This window comes from Tripterygium wilfordii, chromosome 3, assembly GCF_013401445.1.
Source record: "Tripterygium wilfordii isolate XIE 37 chromosome 3, ASM1340144v1, whole genome shotgun sequence".
NCBI classification, from domain to species: Eukaryota; Viridiplantae; Streptophyta; class Magnoliopsida; order Celastrales; family Celastraceae; genus Tripterygium; species Tripterygium wilfordii.
The window spans coordinates 60,733-77,381 of NC_052234.1; the positions used below are offsets into that span (position 1 = coordinate 60,733).

At 39.1% G+C, this 16,649-nt stretch overlaps 4 protein-coding genes across 10 annotated transcripts; 2 read left to right on the forward strand and 2 right to left on the reverse strand.

Annotated features, from left to right (window-relative positions):
* The first annotated feature begins 2,237 nt into the window (after positions 1-2,237).
* LOC119990686 lies at positions 2,238-3,004 on the forward strand. Its single transcript, XM_038836744.1, has one exon. The coding sequence runs from the start codon at positions 2,387-2,389 to the stop codon at positions 2,846-2,848; it is 462 nt and encodes a 153-aa protein (XP_038692672.1). The 5' UTR covers positions 2,238-2,386; the 3' UTR covers positions 2,849-3,004.
* A 214-nt stretch (positions 3,005-3,218) lies between these two features.
* LOC119990669 (GTP-binding protein At2g22870) lies at positions 3,219-7,990 on the reverse strand. 5 transcript variants are annotated; one of them, XM_038836715.1, is made up of 6 exons: positions 7,811-7,990; positions 7,407-7,482; positions 5,512-6,076; positions 5,302-5,371; positions 3,856-4,018; positions 3,219-3,740 (listed from the first exon to the last, which is right to left on the reverse strand). In XM_038836715.1, the coding sequence occupies exons 3-6, from the start codon at positions 5,999-6,001 to the stop codon at positions 3,534-3,536; spliced, it is 930 nt and encodes a 309-aa protein (XP_038692643.1). In that variant the 5' UTR covers positions 6,002-6,076; positions 7,407-7,482; positions 7,811-7,990; the 3' UTR covers positions 3,219-3,533. The 5 variants fall into 5 exon arrangements, with proteins under 5 accessions (XP_038692643.1, XP_038692632.1, XP_038692660.1 ...); XM_038836704.1 differs by having other exon boundaries at positions 7,309-7,482; XM_038836732.1 differs by lacking the exon at positions 7,407-7,482 and having other exon boundaries at positions 5,512-6,053.
* A 176-nt stretch (positions 7,991-8,166) lies between these two features.
* LOC119990643 lies at positions 8,167-11,352 on the forward strand. Its single transcript, XM_038836654.1, has 3 exons — positions 8,167-8,785; positions 9,552-9,739; positions 10,553-11,352. The coding sequence occupies exons 1-3, from the start codon at positions 8,182-8,184 to the stop codon at positions 11,207-11,209; spliced, it is 1,449 nt and encodes a 482-aa protein (XP_038692582.1). The 5' UTR covers positions 8,167-8,181; the 3' UTR covers positions 11,210-11,352.
* Positions 11,353-11,520: 168 nt separating this feature from the next.
* LOC119990651 (ACT domain-containing protein ACR1) lies at positions 11,521-15,288 on the reverse strand. 3 transcript variants are annotated; one of them, XM_038836681.1, is made up of 8 exons: positions 14,979-15,288; positions 14,552-14,653; positions 14,414-14,459; positions 13,864-13,978; positions 13,670-13,737; positions 12,902-13,534; positions 12,703-12,807; positions 11,521-12,586 (listed from the first exon to the last, which is right to left on the reverse strand). In XM_038836681.1, exons 2-8 carry the CDS (start codon positions 14,620-14,622, stop codon positions 12,209-12,211), a joined length of 1,416 nt encoding a protein of 471 aa, XP_038692609.1. In that variant the 5' UTR covers positions 14,623-14,653; positions 14,979-15,288; the 3' UTR covers positions 11,521-12,208. The 3 variants fall into 3 exon arrangements, with proteins under 3 accessions (XP_038692609.1, XP_038692594.1, XP_038692601.1); XM_038836666.1 differs by having other exon boundaries at positions 14,552-14,710; XM_038836673.1 differs by having other exon boundaries at positions 14,552-14,773.
* Between the last annotated feature and the right edge of the window lie 1,361 nt (positions 15,289-16,649).

The window sequence follows — 16,649 nt, forward strand, 5'->3', positions numbered from 1 at the left end:
CCAGTTTTGTTGCAATTATCACCATTCTTACCACATTTCTCCAACAGAGATGAGCAGCAGTACAGTCAGTACTAGACTGGATAGTTTACAATCCAGAGCAGATGCTCCAGTCTTGTGAGATAGCGTGCACTTGAGAACATGAGAACATCCCCAACCGGCAATCCGCCAATCCCTGTTTAGATTTTAACCTTATCGATAATAGTGAAAATTCACTAAACCTGCATGTATCGATACAGGTACCCTTAAACCCTCTTTAACTTACTTGTCCTGAAGCAGAAGTAAATATATTGTCTGCCAATAAATTAACGTACGTGTTAATGAGGAATATGTGTGTGTGTGTGTGTATATATATATATATATATGATGATGTTATGGTTGTCTAGATGTGTATCATATAGGCTATTAGGAATCCTGACTAACACAAGTTTGATTTGGGTTCATAATGTATAGCAATAATGCATTCCTTGACTACGCTCAACCGAATGAATTATAAAGTCAGTATTGATGACTTCAGCTGTTGCGTTAAAACTGCTGACCAAACTAATTTTAGACTGATAATATTCCCCTTTTGCATTATTTTGAGATGTAGCATTCAAAATATAATAATGTGAGTATTGACATATCTAATGCACATTGAGTTTTGACCAAACTTATTTTGTCGTCATGTGAGAATTTTTGTACGCGTGGACCTGACGATCCTTGTTTAGGCCTATATCAGATATTCAAATGATAAACTTGTATAGTGTCATTCTTAATTATCAAAAAAGAAAAAAATGATTATATGCGACGATGTGATCCAATGACAAAGTTGCATGGGTACAATGTAGAGGTCACGGGTTTAGTTCTTGGAAACGATCTCTCGCATATTATGTGACTGTATGGTTTCCGTAAATCATATATGTCCCCGCCTCCGTCCATTGTAAAAGCCTTGTGCGTGATAATTATTTGGCCTAGTGATAGAGTTGCATGGTTACAACCTATATGTCACATATTTAATTCTTTAAAAAAATCTCTCGAGATATTACGTGGGGGGTAAATCTACGTACATCTTGCATATCATTGACCCCGCCCACTCTGGGAGTTTTGTGCTCGGAAGTTGTTTATCTTTTACAAGTAAACATGTGACACTTGTAGATTTGTAGAGACACAACCTAGAGGACACATGTTCATTTCATGAAAACAATATCTAAACATATTATATGGGGTAAAATCTGTAATTTGATTTTTCTCCGATCCCGTCCATTGTAAAAAGCTTACATGAGTGTTGATTAGCTTTATATGACATGGTGATTGGTCATACATGCATATATGAAAGGGCAACGCTATCTAGTAGCTTTAGGATATTGGATAAATGAAATAAAAATACTTTGTAGAAAAAATTATATTGAAATATGTATTTAAAAAAAAAATTTAAATGAGTGAGCGTTTCACACATGATATGCTGCAATGACTTCTTACTACCCATATGGTAGACACTAGACAAGTCCTCATATGAAATATTGAAACGAGTGAATCTGGCTCGAAAATCAAGATTCATCTAGCTGGTAAAAATGAAATATGTTGTGTTAAATGATTTCACTAATTGATTTAACTGTCATAGTCAAGAGATGTGGGGGTTCATTATTGTGATTGTTACTTTAATCTGGTCAAAGATACAAGTGTCATCTTTTGAATTGAGAATGTGGTCCTCCGCCAAAGAGGCGGCTAGGTCTCGAACGGCACCGGCATGCCACCTTTGTTTACTGACCATAAACTATTAGTCGTGTTTTTTTGAAGTCTTACAAAAAAACAAAAGCTATTAGATTCAGGGCAACAGCTATGGGAAATAATTTTCTTGCTTTTTGTCTGTAAGAGTGATTATAGTGAATCTCAGAGGATAAGCAGCACACATAAGCAACGAAGAAATCAAAAGTCCAACCAAATAAAAGCAATAGAATAATATTATTGACCGGCTGGGCTTGGCTTGGCTTTGGGTACATAAAATCAAAAGAAAACAGTTCATCCAATAAGAATAATTCACTAATTGAAAAAGACGGTCCAACATTCAGCTCTTGACCCTTGACCACACGCACGCCGTCACCATCCATCACCGACGGCTAACGACAAGACAATATTTAAATGTTTTAAATGCTTTCTCAACGGCTTCGTTGCTACGTAGTTGTCCCTACTTGCCTTTGTGGTTCATCTCATCTCAATGCATCTCGATCTCTATATATATATATCTCAACTGAAGGAAGGATTAACTAAATTAGTCAAGCGCATATTATTGTATAGCATTGCTTATGCGGTACCTCTTGCTCTTAATTTTATACAAATCATCATATATCATATATATAGATTGATAGATAGATAGACGCAGATATCGTTGTACTTAAGTGAGCCATATATGGAAGCTAATAATAATTACTCCGCTAATTCATCATCCTCATCCATGTACTCCCAACAGCAGGCCCGTGCCATGCTTCATTCTGTACGTAAGCCCCAATCGAAGCCATGGAAGAAGCCCATAGCTCCACTGCCCCCAACACCGCCCAGACTGTACAAGGTGGACCCTATCAACTTCAGGGACCTCGTCCAGAAGCTCACCAGCGCCCCCGAGTTTCAGACTCACCGTCTCCGCAAAATGGCGCCGCCTCCACTTGATGTCGTCGTCCTAGCTGATCATCATCATCGTCATCGTCATGAGCAGCTCCCCAGGCCTCCAGCTGACGATCACTCGTCCGCTAATGCTAATATTTCGCTGGAGTTTAACTTGTTGCCCTCTCCACTTGGTTGGTGTTCCTTTCCTTTGCTAAGTCCTGGAACCCTTTCCCCTTTGGACCAAACCAGAATCAGTGCAGTGCTTTAATTATTAACACATTTCGACTAATTAGGAGTTCCCATACATTTGAGTTATTTCAGCAAATTTAACTATTTCTACGCACAAATTGCATTTATCTTTTTAATTTGTATTGTTATTTATTTTATCTTGTTAGATAATAATAACAGTAACAAAGTTCCACAATCTAAATTCTAATACTACTACTATTACTTAAGACACGAGGATTTCATGGATGGCTGATTGAAGAAGAATATTCCTTCCAACTAGCAGTTCTAAAATGAACATACATAGCGACCAGACTTGGACAATTAACTCTATCGGTATAGCAAATACCAAGACCAATCAATCCTCATCTGATAAAGACTGCCATCTTACTTGCACTGGTGTCTCTAAGGACAGGCAGAAATTGTGTAGCATTAGGGCATCAACAACTCCGTTTCTACAACCCAAATAAATGGATAAGCATAGTGAATGACAAGAATTCATGCAATTATTTTGCACCTATATGTGTACAATAAGAATACATCCCACCAAAAACCAAGTTGCACATATTCCAACATGTATAATATCATGGAGAATTGCTAACATGAGCTCCCATCTTCAAACAAAAACCTAAAAAAAGGACAACCCAGTTTGAACAGTACTGGTAGGTTTATGTATAACTTCCTCCAATTCATCGAGCAACATCCCATAGCAGTTTTCACATAAGCAACTATTGATCCCAGTAGTTCCTCAGTTGTGACATATGTAGAAGAAGATCATCTCTGCCCAAACCAGTTACGCTGCTGGTCAAGATCCACGGGGGATGAACACGGTAGTGCCTCATCAGCTCTTGAAAATTCCTGATATTCTCAGCTGGTCTTGTGCCCTTCCCCCCCTTCATTTTATCACATTTTGTGAAAACGAAAGTTATTGGTATCTGAAATGCACAACAATCCAACAAAAATTACAAAGGACTGACTTTAGCCTTCTACCAGTAAAAACTACAGAGACGATATCAAAGCTAACTTTAGGAGTAGAGATAGTTGTAGTACATCATTTCGTCCAAGCCAATTAGCACAATCAAGGTCAATCTTTTGAGGGGGAACACTTGCATCTATAAGTAGTAGGACAGCGACCAGAGTATTTCTGTTTAAAAAGTACCCTTTTGTGAATGAGGACCAATCCATGCGTGCAGAGTCTGGGGCTTTAGCAAAGCTGTCAACAAAATGAACGCAATAAATTGGCCATGTATTGATATGAAGTAAACTTGGAACACATATTTAGTTCATCAATTTTATCTTCCTGATTCATTCTCATTACAAACAATTGGGCTTGTTGGAATCAGTCCTAGTTCTTATGGCGTCAACTTCTAACCGCTCAAGTTCAAGCAACATCAGAGATTACTGGAGAAGGCTATAGAAGCCAGTCGGCAAGCCCAGAGAACTGTCAGAAACTTCACAAGCAATGGAAACTTCATGCCTTTAGTTATTATTGACTCCACCATAAACAAATGTATAGAAAATTAGAAATTTAAGCATCGCCCACTTTGTCACCTTCACTCCACCATAAACAAATGTGTTGGATGTACCAAAGACAATTCCAACTACATGATGCAGACAACAAACAGAACAAGAAAACCCGGCGTACAAAATCATGGAAACTTATAGTCCTGCTTTATTTGATAACTTCTGGAGTCTTTTCTAGCAAGGTTTAACTCTTAATCTATGTTTCCTTAACTTCGATGATTGTTGAACCAGTTTTAATTAAATTTTCCATGTGACTCTCATATCAGAGTCAGTTTTATTCCAAAGCTGACCGTTGCCCATCTTTACCCCAATAGAGTCCCTAAATTTGTAGTCATATTCTATCCTTAAAACTACAATATAAGACGCAATTGTTTGATACTGCAAAATAAAACCCATTGGTCATCATTTTACAATCCACACAATAAGAACCAAATGAGATGACTAGCAATCTGATTGATGCTTTGCAAACTCATCCATGGTTCCATACCATAACCGGCAATTGCTCCATCAGATATATGCGGAAAATATGTGATATCCCTTTGGATACTCAAATTATATGGGTGCAGCAGCCAAAACCAACAAACACCAAGCGATGTGGACAACCCAAAAAAGACAAAATTTCCCAATTCCCTTCGCAATCAGTACAGACCTTACAGAATAATTCAGGCCAAGAACAGCTGATGAAGCTATTCTAAATTTCAAATCCATACAGAGTCAGCAAAACTCTACATCTCCTGGATATATATTGATCTGTGTTTGGCATCTAGAAAAATGGAGGATGTAGCCATGAACCCATTTACAATACATAGGTACACTAAAAAATGCAGAAAAAAAAAAGTGTTTCTTTATTTTATGCCTTAAGCATGGTGCTAATAAACAACATCTCATTTCGGGCAGAATCAAGCTGAAGCTCAAATATATATTTAATGTCTTCAAGAAATGATAAGATAAGTAAATGAATGGGAGGCTTACCCATAGCCAGGCAAATCAACTAGGTACCAATTTTTGTTCACCAAGAAATGATTTATAAGCTGAGTTTTTCCTGAAAAAAATTATTCACCCATCATTAACAACCGAAGAAAAATCCCATTTAGTATAAATACTCGGTATTTAGTGACTGCTAAAAGCTAGTTGCAATCACAGAAAACAAGCAAACAGAGATGAAATAAATAAATAATGTACCTGGTTTTTTAGAAGTAAGCGCGACCTCCTTCTTGCGAACCAAAGCGTTAATAAGCGAGGACTTGCCAACATTGGAGCGACCCAAAATGGCAAACTCAGGCCGACCATCTTTGGGGCAATCCTTGGCCCGTTCACTGCTTTTCACGAACTCCACCTCCTTTATCTGGGAATGACCTGCGTAGGGTCCTATCACAATGTTAGATCCGGGTACGACCATATCCTCAGTCACCTCTCCAGGGTCCACTCCAGGAGGCACAAATAGCATTTTACGCACGAACTGTGTGGCATCGGAAATTGACATCTTCTGGATCTTTGAAGCTGACACACTGCAGGTTGGGCGTGAGATCAGGGTGGCATGTTTGTGGGTCAAGTAGGAGCGATGAAATTTCAAAGAGAGGGTAGATGGGAAGGGTTTCAAAGTTAGAAATGTAGGTGGCAATAAGAGGGAGTTGCACTGGAGAGTCAATATACGGTGCGTTCGAAGAAACATTGCTGGGCTGGAAAACCTACAGTCCGGCTGCAAAGACCTTAGAATCAATGTCCTGAAATGTGTCTAGTGAGTGACCTGGAAACAGTTTTGGTTAACAGTCAAGCCAGCAATCTAGTCATGCAACATCAACATGATGCAAAAAATATAATCTTATAAAAAAATGGACAAGACCAAAAAGAATGAACTGATGACATTTTGATGTAATATAGAGATGATATAATCCTACATTTAAGTTATAATTAGAAGGTATGTCAAGTAAATAATGCATAACACATATAACAAAACCGTCAAAACACTATTGGTTTTTTTAAGAAAATAGCAACATAATTTATCAAGGATGGCACTAAGGGATTGAGTGCCTCCAAAGAACATAGAACACTATATTTACAACTTTATAAGACATAAGATCTACAACATAAAAAAAATAAAATTCTTTGTCTACATCATAGTTGCCAATATACAGTGAAAAGAGTTTCTTTCCCCTTACAAGCCTTTCTATCCTTTCTTTCCACGCATTTCAAGAACAGCTAGAGGGATAGAATTGACAATTGTCATACCCCTATACACTATAACCCTTGCAACAATGCCACGCTTTAAGCTCATAATTCAGTGAATTAGCCACCACCCAGTTCATCCCAATGAAGCCACGAGCAATGTTTCCAAGCCCACTATTTTTTTTTTTTTTATATATATAATTTTTACCTTTTATGTTTCCAAGCTCACATGCCCATTTACTATCAAGGATTAGATGGCCAAACTGATTCACCGCTGGATTTACACAAACAGCAACTATTAGCTAGAGAGAAGCCTCTCTTTTAAAGGTTTTCTATAGCATTAATGTCTAATCAATCTTATAAAGACAAGGAGATACTGCATGATAAAAAGGTTCATTTTACACCAACTGTAAATGTGAGAACAGACAATCTGGATATGCACAATTTATCAATTAAGTTTCACAATTTCAGGATCTTGGATATGCAGAAAGATACAAGCTCCTCACTAGTACTTATCAACGCAAGCAACAAAATATTCCCACAGGCATCCTAACTGAATTGAAGCATTCATATACTCGACCTCAAGGATGTATTAAGTATTAACCAACCATTAGAGTCACAAATTAACCACTCCAGCCCATCCAAGATAGACTCTCCATGAGAAAGGTTTTCTACTTTTGAAAGTTGGCTTATGTGCTTGCTGCAGACTATGTAGATTAGACAATTTTGTTCCTTTCTCCGCTACTTTCTTCCCTACATCCTTCTTTCAATTTTTCCTAGTTGATAGAGAATAGTAAACAATGTACTGGATACCTTTTGTCTCGAACCACTGTCTTTGCAAAAAACTAATTGGAAGAACAACAAAACCTTCATCAAAACTGAAATAGCCAAAAAAAGAAGCCACCACCAACCAAGAAAACCCAGAATAAATGCCGCAGACAAAACTTCACCAAACGTGCGATCAATTCACGGCCATCAAAGCAACCACTAAACAAAAAAAAAAAACTTCACCGGATTACGTTCTATAAACAAGTAGATGATTAATCTTATAGACCAAAAACTGCGTTTCCGAATTCATATCAATAAGAAAAACAGAACTCTGCCACCAATCCTTTTATGAATGCAAAAACACTACCACCATCACGACACAAAGCTTGCATTACTACAAAGTACAAACCTTCGCTACCACTTATTTACAATTATCTACATTCCTGCTCAATGAAGTAGTAGAATTAGTCCTAAAACACCGATAATCCCCTAAATTTGTACTCAATCATATCTAACTTTATGTGAACAAAAACTCATTATGTCTCACCTCAAATTTCGAAACGAAGCCGCCGTTCTGAATCACAAATAAGAGACCTATAGGGAAAGGAACCGAAAAACTTTCAGAGCACCACACAAAAGAGAAAAGACAGCAGAAAAATACGGCGTGGGATCTTTAGCGGAGGGCGACTGTTCTGTGGCTGTGCTTTTCTGCATAGATGAAGTCGAACTGAAGAAGTATGAACTCATGAACATGGCCATTTACCTCTGGGCCTGTTCTTGGGCTGGACAATTTTTTTTCAATTTAAATCCAGAAAAGGAGGGCCGAAAGCCCAGTTTACTGAAACGAAGTCGTATCAGGAGCTTTTGAAGCTCATCACCAATATAGGAACTCCGCAAGTCACAGAATCAGAAGCAAAGATGTCTTGGCTAGCAAGGTCTATCGCGAACTCACTCAAGATCGACGACGAGGATGACGAAAACGACATGGACAACAGCAATTCTCCAAACCCGAGGTCAGAGTCTGATCCGAATCCCTCAATCAATTCGCATCCATCGGCATCTTCGCCGTCGTCTACCTCGACTCCGCGCGGCGTCAAGGAAGACATTTCCGAGCTCACTAAAACGCTGACCCGCCAATTCTGGGGCGTGACCTCCTTCCTTGCGCCTCCGCCTGCTGATAAATTCGATCGTCAGCCTGAGCATGAAGAGAGACAATCACCGTCCTATCCGGAGAAGGCATACGATGAGGCGTTGATGGCGGGAATTCGCAGCGATTTCACCGAGATCGGCGGGAAATTCATGAGCGGGATTTCGAAGCTTTCGAATAACATCTCTGTATCGGAGATCACGAAGATAGCGTCTAATTTGCTTCAGTTTGGGGCCGAGAGAGAACTCCGTGATGAGGATTTGGTCGGCACGGATGTGGGGGTGAACGAGGAAGTGGTGGCTTTTGTGAGAAATATCACGATGCATCCAGAGATTTGGCTGGATTTTCCGGTCCCTGACGATGAAGATTTTGACGGTATGTTCTTTCAAGTTTCGGACTTAGCTTGCAATTCCAATGTTCATGTTCTTTCAAATTTCGGACTGAGCGTGTAATTCCAATGTTCTCTACATTCACATTCCGTGTTTGGTCTATTCTTATTCATAATAAGATATATGCTTTTCTGTGTTCGGATTTTTTTATCAATCTAATTGGGAAGATTGAACTTGAAAAATGTATTCTGCTATTATTTTTGTGCAAATGAGAACTTACAATTATGCACACAGTTTTAATATCTGCTTATCATTAGAAAACAATGAAAGGGATCTTATGACATTGTTCTAGGAAATAGTTTCAAATTCAAGATGGAAAAAGGAATATGGATTATCAGTCTCTATATTATCTATAACTGAGGCATACTTTTTGGAAGATTTTTGTCAACAGGTGAGTATCAGAATTCCTGCTTTTAAAGTAGCGCTAGACTGCAAAGAAGTTCTTTTCATGTAAACTGAATCTTCAGTTTTTGCATTAAATCCGAGTCTGTGGGTAGCAAGTTTAGCAGTATGAGCTGAAAGCTGAACTTCATGGCCATAGAAGTTAAATTGAAGTAAAACCTGATTGAACATTTATTATCCACCTTGTAAATCATATCAGATGTAAGGTTTTCTTTTCTTGTAGTTTATTTACTTCTAAGTGATGTGCAGTGTTATTTTGTTTTACACTGCTCAAAGTATGATGCGTAGATTTTTATATACATATTTCATCCATCAGGCTGTAACGAGTGGTCTTTTTGTTTGATTTTCAGATTTTGACATGTCTGATGCTCAACAAGAGCATGCTTTGACTGTTGAACGTCTTGTGCCGAGATTGGCTGCTCTTAGGATTGAACTTTGTCCAGGATATATGAGTGAGAGTCTCTTCTGGAAGATCTACTTTATTCTTTTGCACCCTAGACTGAACGAGGATGACGCTGGGCTTTTGTCAACTCTCAAAGTAAGTTGTTTTATACAAACCCTCTCTCCCCCTCTCCTTCTTCATGGTTTGCTAGTTCAACTTTCTCATTGGACCCTGAACATGCTAAAAATAGTGTGTATTGTAGTGTTGGACTGAACCAGGTTCTATAGGAAGTTAACTTAGAGAATTGAAAATAGTTTAAAATCAATAAAAAAAATATGCCACAGACGTGCTTTTAGGGGCCACCATTGATGTTTCCACAAAGTTGTGTTGATGTCACGTTAAGGCTTGAGAATTTTCAAGAATATCTTCCCTTCACCTTGAGGCCTTGACTATCTAAAAGGGATGTTTTTAGAGTTAACTATTTGCTAAACTAGACACGTAGACAATCAGCTGTACTTTGTTTTTAGTATGCCAGTTTTCGTCGACAATGATGATGTTGTATGTGGCTGAATTTTTGAACCCAAGATTTTGTATGTTCATCTGCAAGCTATCATCATCCAAATAACTTGCAATTAGAATCTGCTTTACTTTTCTGCTTTTGGCTTTTCTTCAACTACAATTCAAAATGTCTTTTGTGCTTTCAAAAAACATGTCTATTTTTCCTCAAACTAAATTGTTTAGCATCGAATAATTATCACGATTCATATTGGTCAGAATTTTTTTTCTCTAAAAGAGGTTTGATTATTAGTAAAAATGAGCAACTGGATGGTAGTGAAGTTATTGAGGGTAAGTGTGATGGATCTAAATTAGCATCTCTGGTAAGAAATTCATCAACCCATCCGCCTTGGTAATGAGTTATGTGCTTATGTTGGTGATATGCATTCATAGCAAATGATGTTACATGTGCAGATAGTGGAAGCCAGAGCAATATTGTCGCAGAACTCACAGATTCGAGCTGCAGCTAAACAAAAACTAGAAGAGTCTGGGCATGAAAGTTATCTTACAAAAGAAACAGCTGATCTCTCTGTACCTTCTTATGCTGAATCAGCACCATTCATGACTTCTGGTGTTGAAGCAGAACCTTCGACTATTGCTATTGATTTTGAAACAGAGAAGCATCCAGTTCAGAGCACTGAGATGCAGGTTGTTGATAAGTCTGTCATTGAGGAAGAACCTAAGACCCATGTGAAAATTCAACATTCCCCGACTGGTTCCTCATCGGGAGTCCTGGATCTGAAATTTGAGGATGACTGGTTGGAGGAACATTCAGAAATAATTGGTGCTAGTGGAACTGTGCAGCCACTCACAAACGATGATGATGTTTCATTTAGTGATCTTGAGGAGGATGATGGTTATGCGCCTTCAAGTTACAAGAAAGAGGTGCCAGGCTCTTATTCTTCAACAAAAGAGTCTCGAGATTGGGTTCAGCTTAGCTCTGCTGAATCAGTTAAGGATGTGAGGTCTGTTTCAATGAAACAAGCACGGTCAGAGCAGGTAAGTGTTCATAAAACTGACAAAAAGGAAGCCAATGATTGGCTTGACATCAAAGATGTTGATGTGATGTGATGTGAATTTGTGTATGTGTTTTAAGTTTGTGTTTGTCATCTTATGTGAATAGCTTCCATATAATCTCTCTTCAGTTTAGGCTACTGAAACTTATTTCTTACACAATTCCTGTTGAAAGTATGATGATTATGTGCGCCTGAAAATGTGTATTAACATGTTACAAATTATGGCACTGGCTTAGAAGTATGTCTCTGGATTCCTGATTTGCATGCTGCTAATTTGGACCTCGTCACTGCAGTGGTTCTAGTTATTGTTGCGAGAGAGAGTGAAATAGGATCAAAGCTTTTGATGCAATGCGATAGTTGTAACCAACTAAGTTGGCATGTCATATTGATTTGGTGGTGAATTACCTGTATTGTCATGTATGGATTGTAGTTGGCAGGACGGCCTGGCCTCGTTACTAGACGTCTAGGCTAAGCTTGTAGGAGATAAAGCTGGACGTAAATGGGGCCCCTGAGGAGGTTTGTGGTGTGAAGAGATTCTTTTGAATCAAACCTAATTCTGGGGAATGGAGAATATGGATCGAAAGTAGGATTTTATTCTATCCTTGAGATCCAGAAATTAAACTCTGGTCTAGTAGTCCCATACGATAAAACTTCCTTCTCGTAGTCCCGTACCATTTGAGCTTTGCAGTTTGCGCTGCTAATAAATTTGGGAAAAGCCTAGTTGATTTTCGTGTGTACTTTAGTTCTTAGTTTTCCACCTTTGTTTGCTGAACGAGTGATATATGTGGGAAACAACTTCCTGGAAACTCAAAAGTCATAGCTAAGAAGCTTTTGAGAAATTCGCGCATGTGTAATGCCTACTAGGTTGGTGTGCTATTGTTATTGCTATATGCGATAAGCATTTTGTTTGGCTATATGCAAGAAGCATTTTGTCTATGAAAAACATTATGTAAATTTGAAGACTACAGTAGTAAAGGCCATCAGCTTCTGATACACACAAACCTAATCTGCATACATAGGAACCACAGCATAAAAACTGTGTATTATGAACTCTTCATGGACGGATTGGTCCAAAATTGCTAGAAAGGCGTTCAAGTTGAGACCCCAGTAAGTTCCTTAGCGAGAATCTCGGTCTATCATCCACCTCACCGCTGCTGGTCCTGCTAATACTAGATGAGGAAGGGTGAGAACTCCAACCTGAGGACCTGTGAACCAACAAGATTGACCCCCCAACCTCTTGCCTCACCAACTCCACCGTCTTTGTGTCCACCTCATGCCCTGATGTATCAGTGACGTAAAATGCTCCGGTCGCTCTTTCACCGTTTGTCCCCATCTCTACCCTTGATATTGATAGCCCATTCTCCCGAAGCACCCTTGTGATATCTGAGAGTTGTCCCATTCGATTTTTTGTGCATATATCCATTCTCAATCCCTGAACCAAGTGCAAGTGTTTACACGTAAGAGAGATGAGATTAATTATCCGGGAAGAATGGAATTTAATATTGCAGTCCAAAGTAAAGAATAATAAAATGGAACTTAGAGTAATACATGGGGAACTCTTCTTTCAATTGCTGCGATCAAGCACTTAGTAAGCTTGCGCCTTTGGCTCTCTGTATCCAAAGTGCAGCCATCTTTTTGCCTTATAAAATACTCCTGCAGCATTCAAATTCACCTCAACTGATTCTTTCTGAACCCAATTCAGGAAATATAAGATATATAGATCTAAACAAGAAACAAGAGACTTTACTTGACGAGCCGTGGTGCCCTTCGAGCTAACTGCTGCATGGAACACCACGTACTGCAAATCTGTGAGTGCGCAAACCGTGTCGAACAAGAGCTTAGGCCGATCTCTACTCTTCACATTCACGACCGAGTAGCCCTTCTCCTTAAAAGGCTCTATGGAGACGTGGGTCTTGGTGCAGCCAGCCCAGTGGCCGGCACCTCCGTTACAGCCATGGCAACTCTCATAGTCCCTACTAGAGTACATCAACTGGTGAAGCCGGCGCTCTGTGTGAGTACGCCCGGAAACAGGAGCAGTCAGCCTGACGCTGCTCCTCTCGCCCTTCCCGTGATGGGCCTCAACGACGTTAGCCAGCTGCTCTTGTATATGGGCCAGCCTATCATGGTCTACGATCGGCCCACCAATTTGGCCATCTTCTATGTAAATTACGCAAGCCCAATGGGTGTTGTGGGTCCATGCAACGGCAGCAGCGATGTTGCAACCCAATTCGACAAGCACAGCTGATATCTCGGACACTAGACCCGGCCTGTCTATCCCAGTCATCTCCAGGGCTGTGTAATCCGCGGACACGTATTCTCTGTTTAGGCCTCTTTGTATTGCTTCCTCCGGAACCCCTCCTCCCCTACTAGCACAGAGAGCCTGCACGTTTTCCACAGCTAAAAAGTAAAAATAAAAATAAAAATAGAACACGAATAAATTAAAGGGGATCGGGAGTACATAATTAGGTGGTCAGGTGGTGGGTTAGCAGAAAGAGATGGATCGATTGAGAGAGACCTGTTGGATGTAAAGAATGAGGGTCGGGTCAGTAAGTTTGTTCCCAAGCTGGTCTGTCACGTGGAACACTGTTCAAAGCACATGAATTAGGAGCAGAACCACTTGTAAAAAAACTTATTTTTGAACATAAAAAAATAAAATAATATGGATATGGATATGGATATGGATAAGAGAAGGAGTAGAGTCTTGCAGACCATCCATAAACCATCCACCATCGGAGGAAATATAAGCTTTGGAGATAACCAGGTCAAGATCTGTGAGGACTTGGACCATGTCCAGTAGAATCCCGTGTTTGTTTGCGCTATCAACCTGCAAAGAAACAAGCAATATTACCCAGAAAACTAGGTCATACGTAGCACCTTTTTCGATAAAAACGATCTTATTTTAATTTGTTCCGTGATCCTTTGTATCCAACTAGTTGAATATTGGATTACGTCATTTCAGTTGCTTCCAACAAAATATTTCTAAAAGGCAGTGCCCCGGCCCTGACTTCCCATGCATTTCTAATTTCTAATTGGGTACACACGGTCTGTGGGTCAGAGTGGGATTGATGCCTATGTTAATGCTAATATGAAGGTGTTGCTGCTGTTTCTCTAATAATCTTAATTTATTGTTAAGTACAGCGAGGCTCTAGCTAGCTAATCAGTTGGCCACTATTACATTTATCAGATCAACCACCGCAGCAAAATTATAAAATAAAATTTTAAAAAAAAAAAAAGAGGTTGAAGTTGCTATGGATCCAACCTTAACGAGAGTGCAGTCTTGGCATGCGTCGTTATCTATACAAACCCTGTTAGACATGAAACTTAATTTAATAAGCCCTTCACTTTGTCCTTCATAGTAATCAAGAAGATCGAGCTTTGGAAGTTTCTAGTGCAGTACCTGGGAGGGTGTATTCTTTCGATGAGAGATTCATATTCAGGATCAATATATGGCTGGTAAACAATCTCCATCCTCAATTTCTTCTTTTAACCTTTTGTTTTTCTAACAGCAGAGGAACATCAAGTCATGAAGGACACATACTTTTTCTCCTTGGTTGAACTGGTCCGTCAAATAGAAAGGTGCATATGGATGATGCAGGATTATGAATAATAAAATCAACAACTGTAGTTAATTAGTATCATATCAAATCTTCAGGTATGAAATGGAGAACAAAAGAAACACACGGGAGCGTAAAATGATGGAACACCCTATACAATCTCCCAAAAATCTTGATGAATTCATGAAAGAATTGATCGAACAAAATCTTGAACCGAATGTTGCAAGATCTAAAAAGAAACGAAAAGAAGATGAGGATGGCGAGAATCACCTGAGATTGGATTTCGCAAGAGCGGTCTTCGTACCGACGGAATTCACAATTCACAGAGAAGCAACTGATCACAGACGACAGGGGCACAAGGCAGACGCAGACAGGTAGCCTTCGAATGAAATTAAGAGCTCCAACTCACTTTCTGTCTCTCTCTCTTTATCTGGTGTTTTATACATGTTTAGGAAACATTTTTCGGTTGAGCCCAAACTGATGGATATGGGGTTTCCTGTTATTTATTTGTTTGGCCGATCTTCGAGTCCTCTTCAATTACATCAAACTCTTCACTCTTATCATATATGAAATGCCTCTCTCTCTCTCTCTCTCTCTCTCTCTCTCTCCCCTTCCTTCTATGGGAATGTACAACGTGTTCTTAATCACTTCCCCCATATAATGAGGAGGACTTCGATTTTAGGTTGTCCAGTAGCCACGTGTGTAAGATTTTCCACGTGTCAGTCTCCCCGCCCTTTCATGCTTCAAAGAGAGTGGCGGCTCGTCAACGAGCTTATCAAAACGTGTTTTCTTTAAAACCAAGCTTGATCATCCTTTATTTTCTAAGCACGACGCCTGTGAATCTCCTGCTTAAGTTATAATGTTACATTATCAATGGATTCTCTTCGTAACAACGCCTGCGTTGTAGCCAGTCCAAAATATGGATAGAGAAAGAGAGTTGCCCTATATCGGCAGTAAGCGTTAAATATGAATCAAAATAAGAAATTTGTTCTCCGTTCCCCACTTGCGTCTAATTATTCTATTGGAATCCGGGTGCATTATTAAATGAGTGAGGATTAGCATCGGCATACTTTAATAGCGACATGTTATATCGGACCCCGATGTAGTGATAAATGAGTAAGGTATGTTAGGGCGTCCCTTGCAAGCGACATATTGTATCGTTGTTCGAATGCGGCGAAACATAGACAAAGGCTCCCCCGCTATGGACGGGTGGAGTAAAGAACCTATATTCATTATTATAAACACTTGGAACATATGATCACTTATAAGCTGATTAACTAACTAGTTGCAATGGTGGTAACTGAACTTTATGTGTGTGAAGTTTGTAGCATCAGTTGATCAAGTAGCACACATACTTACTAATTAAAGGTCTCACGTCTCAGTCCTAGCTTTTTCAATTTCTAAAAGACAAACTCATGGTCAGTGATCTTCCCATTTGTTTGAGAGAGCTGTTAAGAAAGATAAGTACAAGTCAATTGTTAGAGTTGGCCAAGATATGTATGAGTGGGTTGATGGAGCTAATAGAGACCAAGACAATGCACATCATAATTGTTTTGTTTGTATAGTTGTTCTTATCTCTTTTACTTGTTGTAACTGATACTGATACATACACACTTGAATATCATGTGTAACAAGTGTATATATAGACGGGTTTAGTTCGAATAGGTCACTGAAAGATATCTCAGTTTGTAATTAGGTTACCCAAAGGAAAAAGTTTCAAATTGGGTTATTCAATGTTCCAATTTTAAACAATTAGGTCACGATGGTCCAATTCCGATCAATTTCTTATTGGAATTTACTGACATGGCACTAATTTTTTTCTAAATTTAAGATAAAAATGACATGTGGAATATAAAAGATATATGGATTTTGAAAAATGACATGTGGCATATTCAACAAAAAAAATAATATTAAAATTTTGAAAAAAAAGGAAGTGTCTGC

Excerpts from the sequence above, each read along its gene's own strand:
- LOC119990643 (XM_038836654.1), top strand. The coding sequence starts at position 8,182 with ATGTCTTGGCTAGCAAGGTCTATCGCGAACTCACTCAAGATCGACGAC. Across the intron at positions 8,786-9,551 it reads TGACGATGAAGATTTTGACG|ATTTTGACATGTCTGATGCT; the intron begins GTATGTTCTTTC and ends TTTGATTTTCAG. Across the intron at positions 9,740-10,552 it reads GGCTTTTGTCAACTCTCAAA|ATAGTGGAAGCCAGAGCAAT; the intron begins GTAAGTTGTTTT and ends TTACATGTGCAG.
- LOC119990686 (XM_038836744.1), top strand. The coding sequence starts at position 2,387 with ATGGAAGCTAATAATAATTACTCCGCTAATTCATCATCCTCATCCATG.
- LOC119990669 (XM_038836732.1), bottom strand. The coding sequence starts at position 6,001 with ATGTTTCTTCGAACGCACCGTATATTGACTCTCCAGTGCAACTCCCTC. Across the intron at positions 4,019-5,301 it reads GTTGATTTGCCTGGCTATGG|CTTTGCTAAAGCCCCAGACT; the intron begins GTAAGCCTCCCA and ends TTTTGTTGACAG. Across the intron at positions 3,741-3,855 it reads ATTGGCTTGGACGAAATGAT|ATACCAATAACTTTCGTTTT; the intron begins GTACTACAACTA and ends TGTGCATTTCAG.
- LOC119990651 (XM_038836681.1), bottom strand. The coding sequence starts at position 14,622 with ATGGAGATTGTTTACCAGCCATATATTGATCCTGAATATGAATCTCTC. Across the intron at positions 13,979-14,413 it reads AAGACTGCACTCTCGTTAAG|GTTGATAGCGCAAACAAACA; the intron begins GTTGGATCCATA and ends GTTTCTTTGCAG. Across the intron at positions 13,738-13,863 it reads TGGTGGATGGTTTATGGATG|TGTTCCACGTGACAGACCAG; the intron begins GTCTGCAAGACT and ends TGCTTTGAACAG.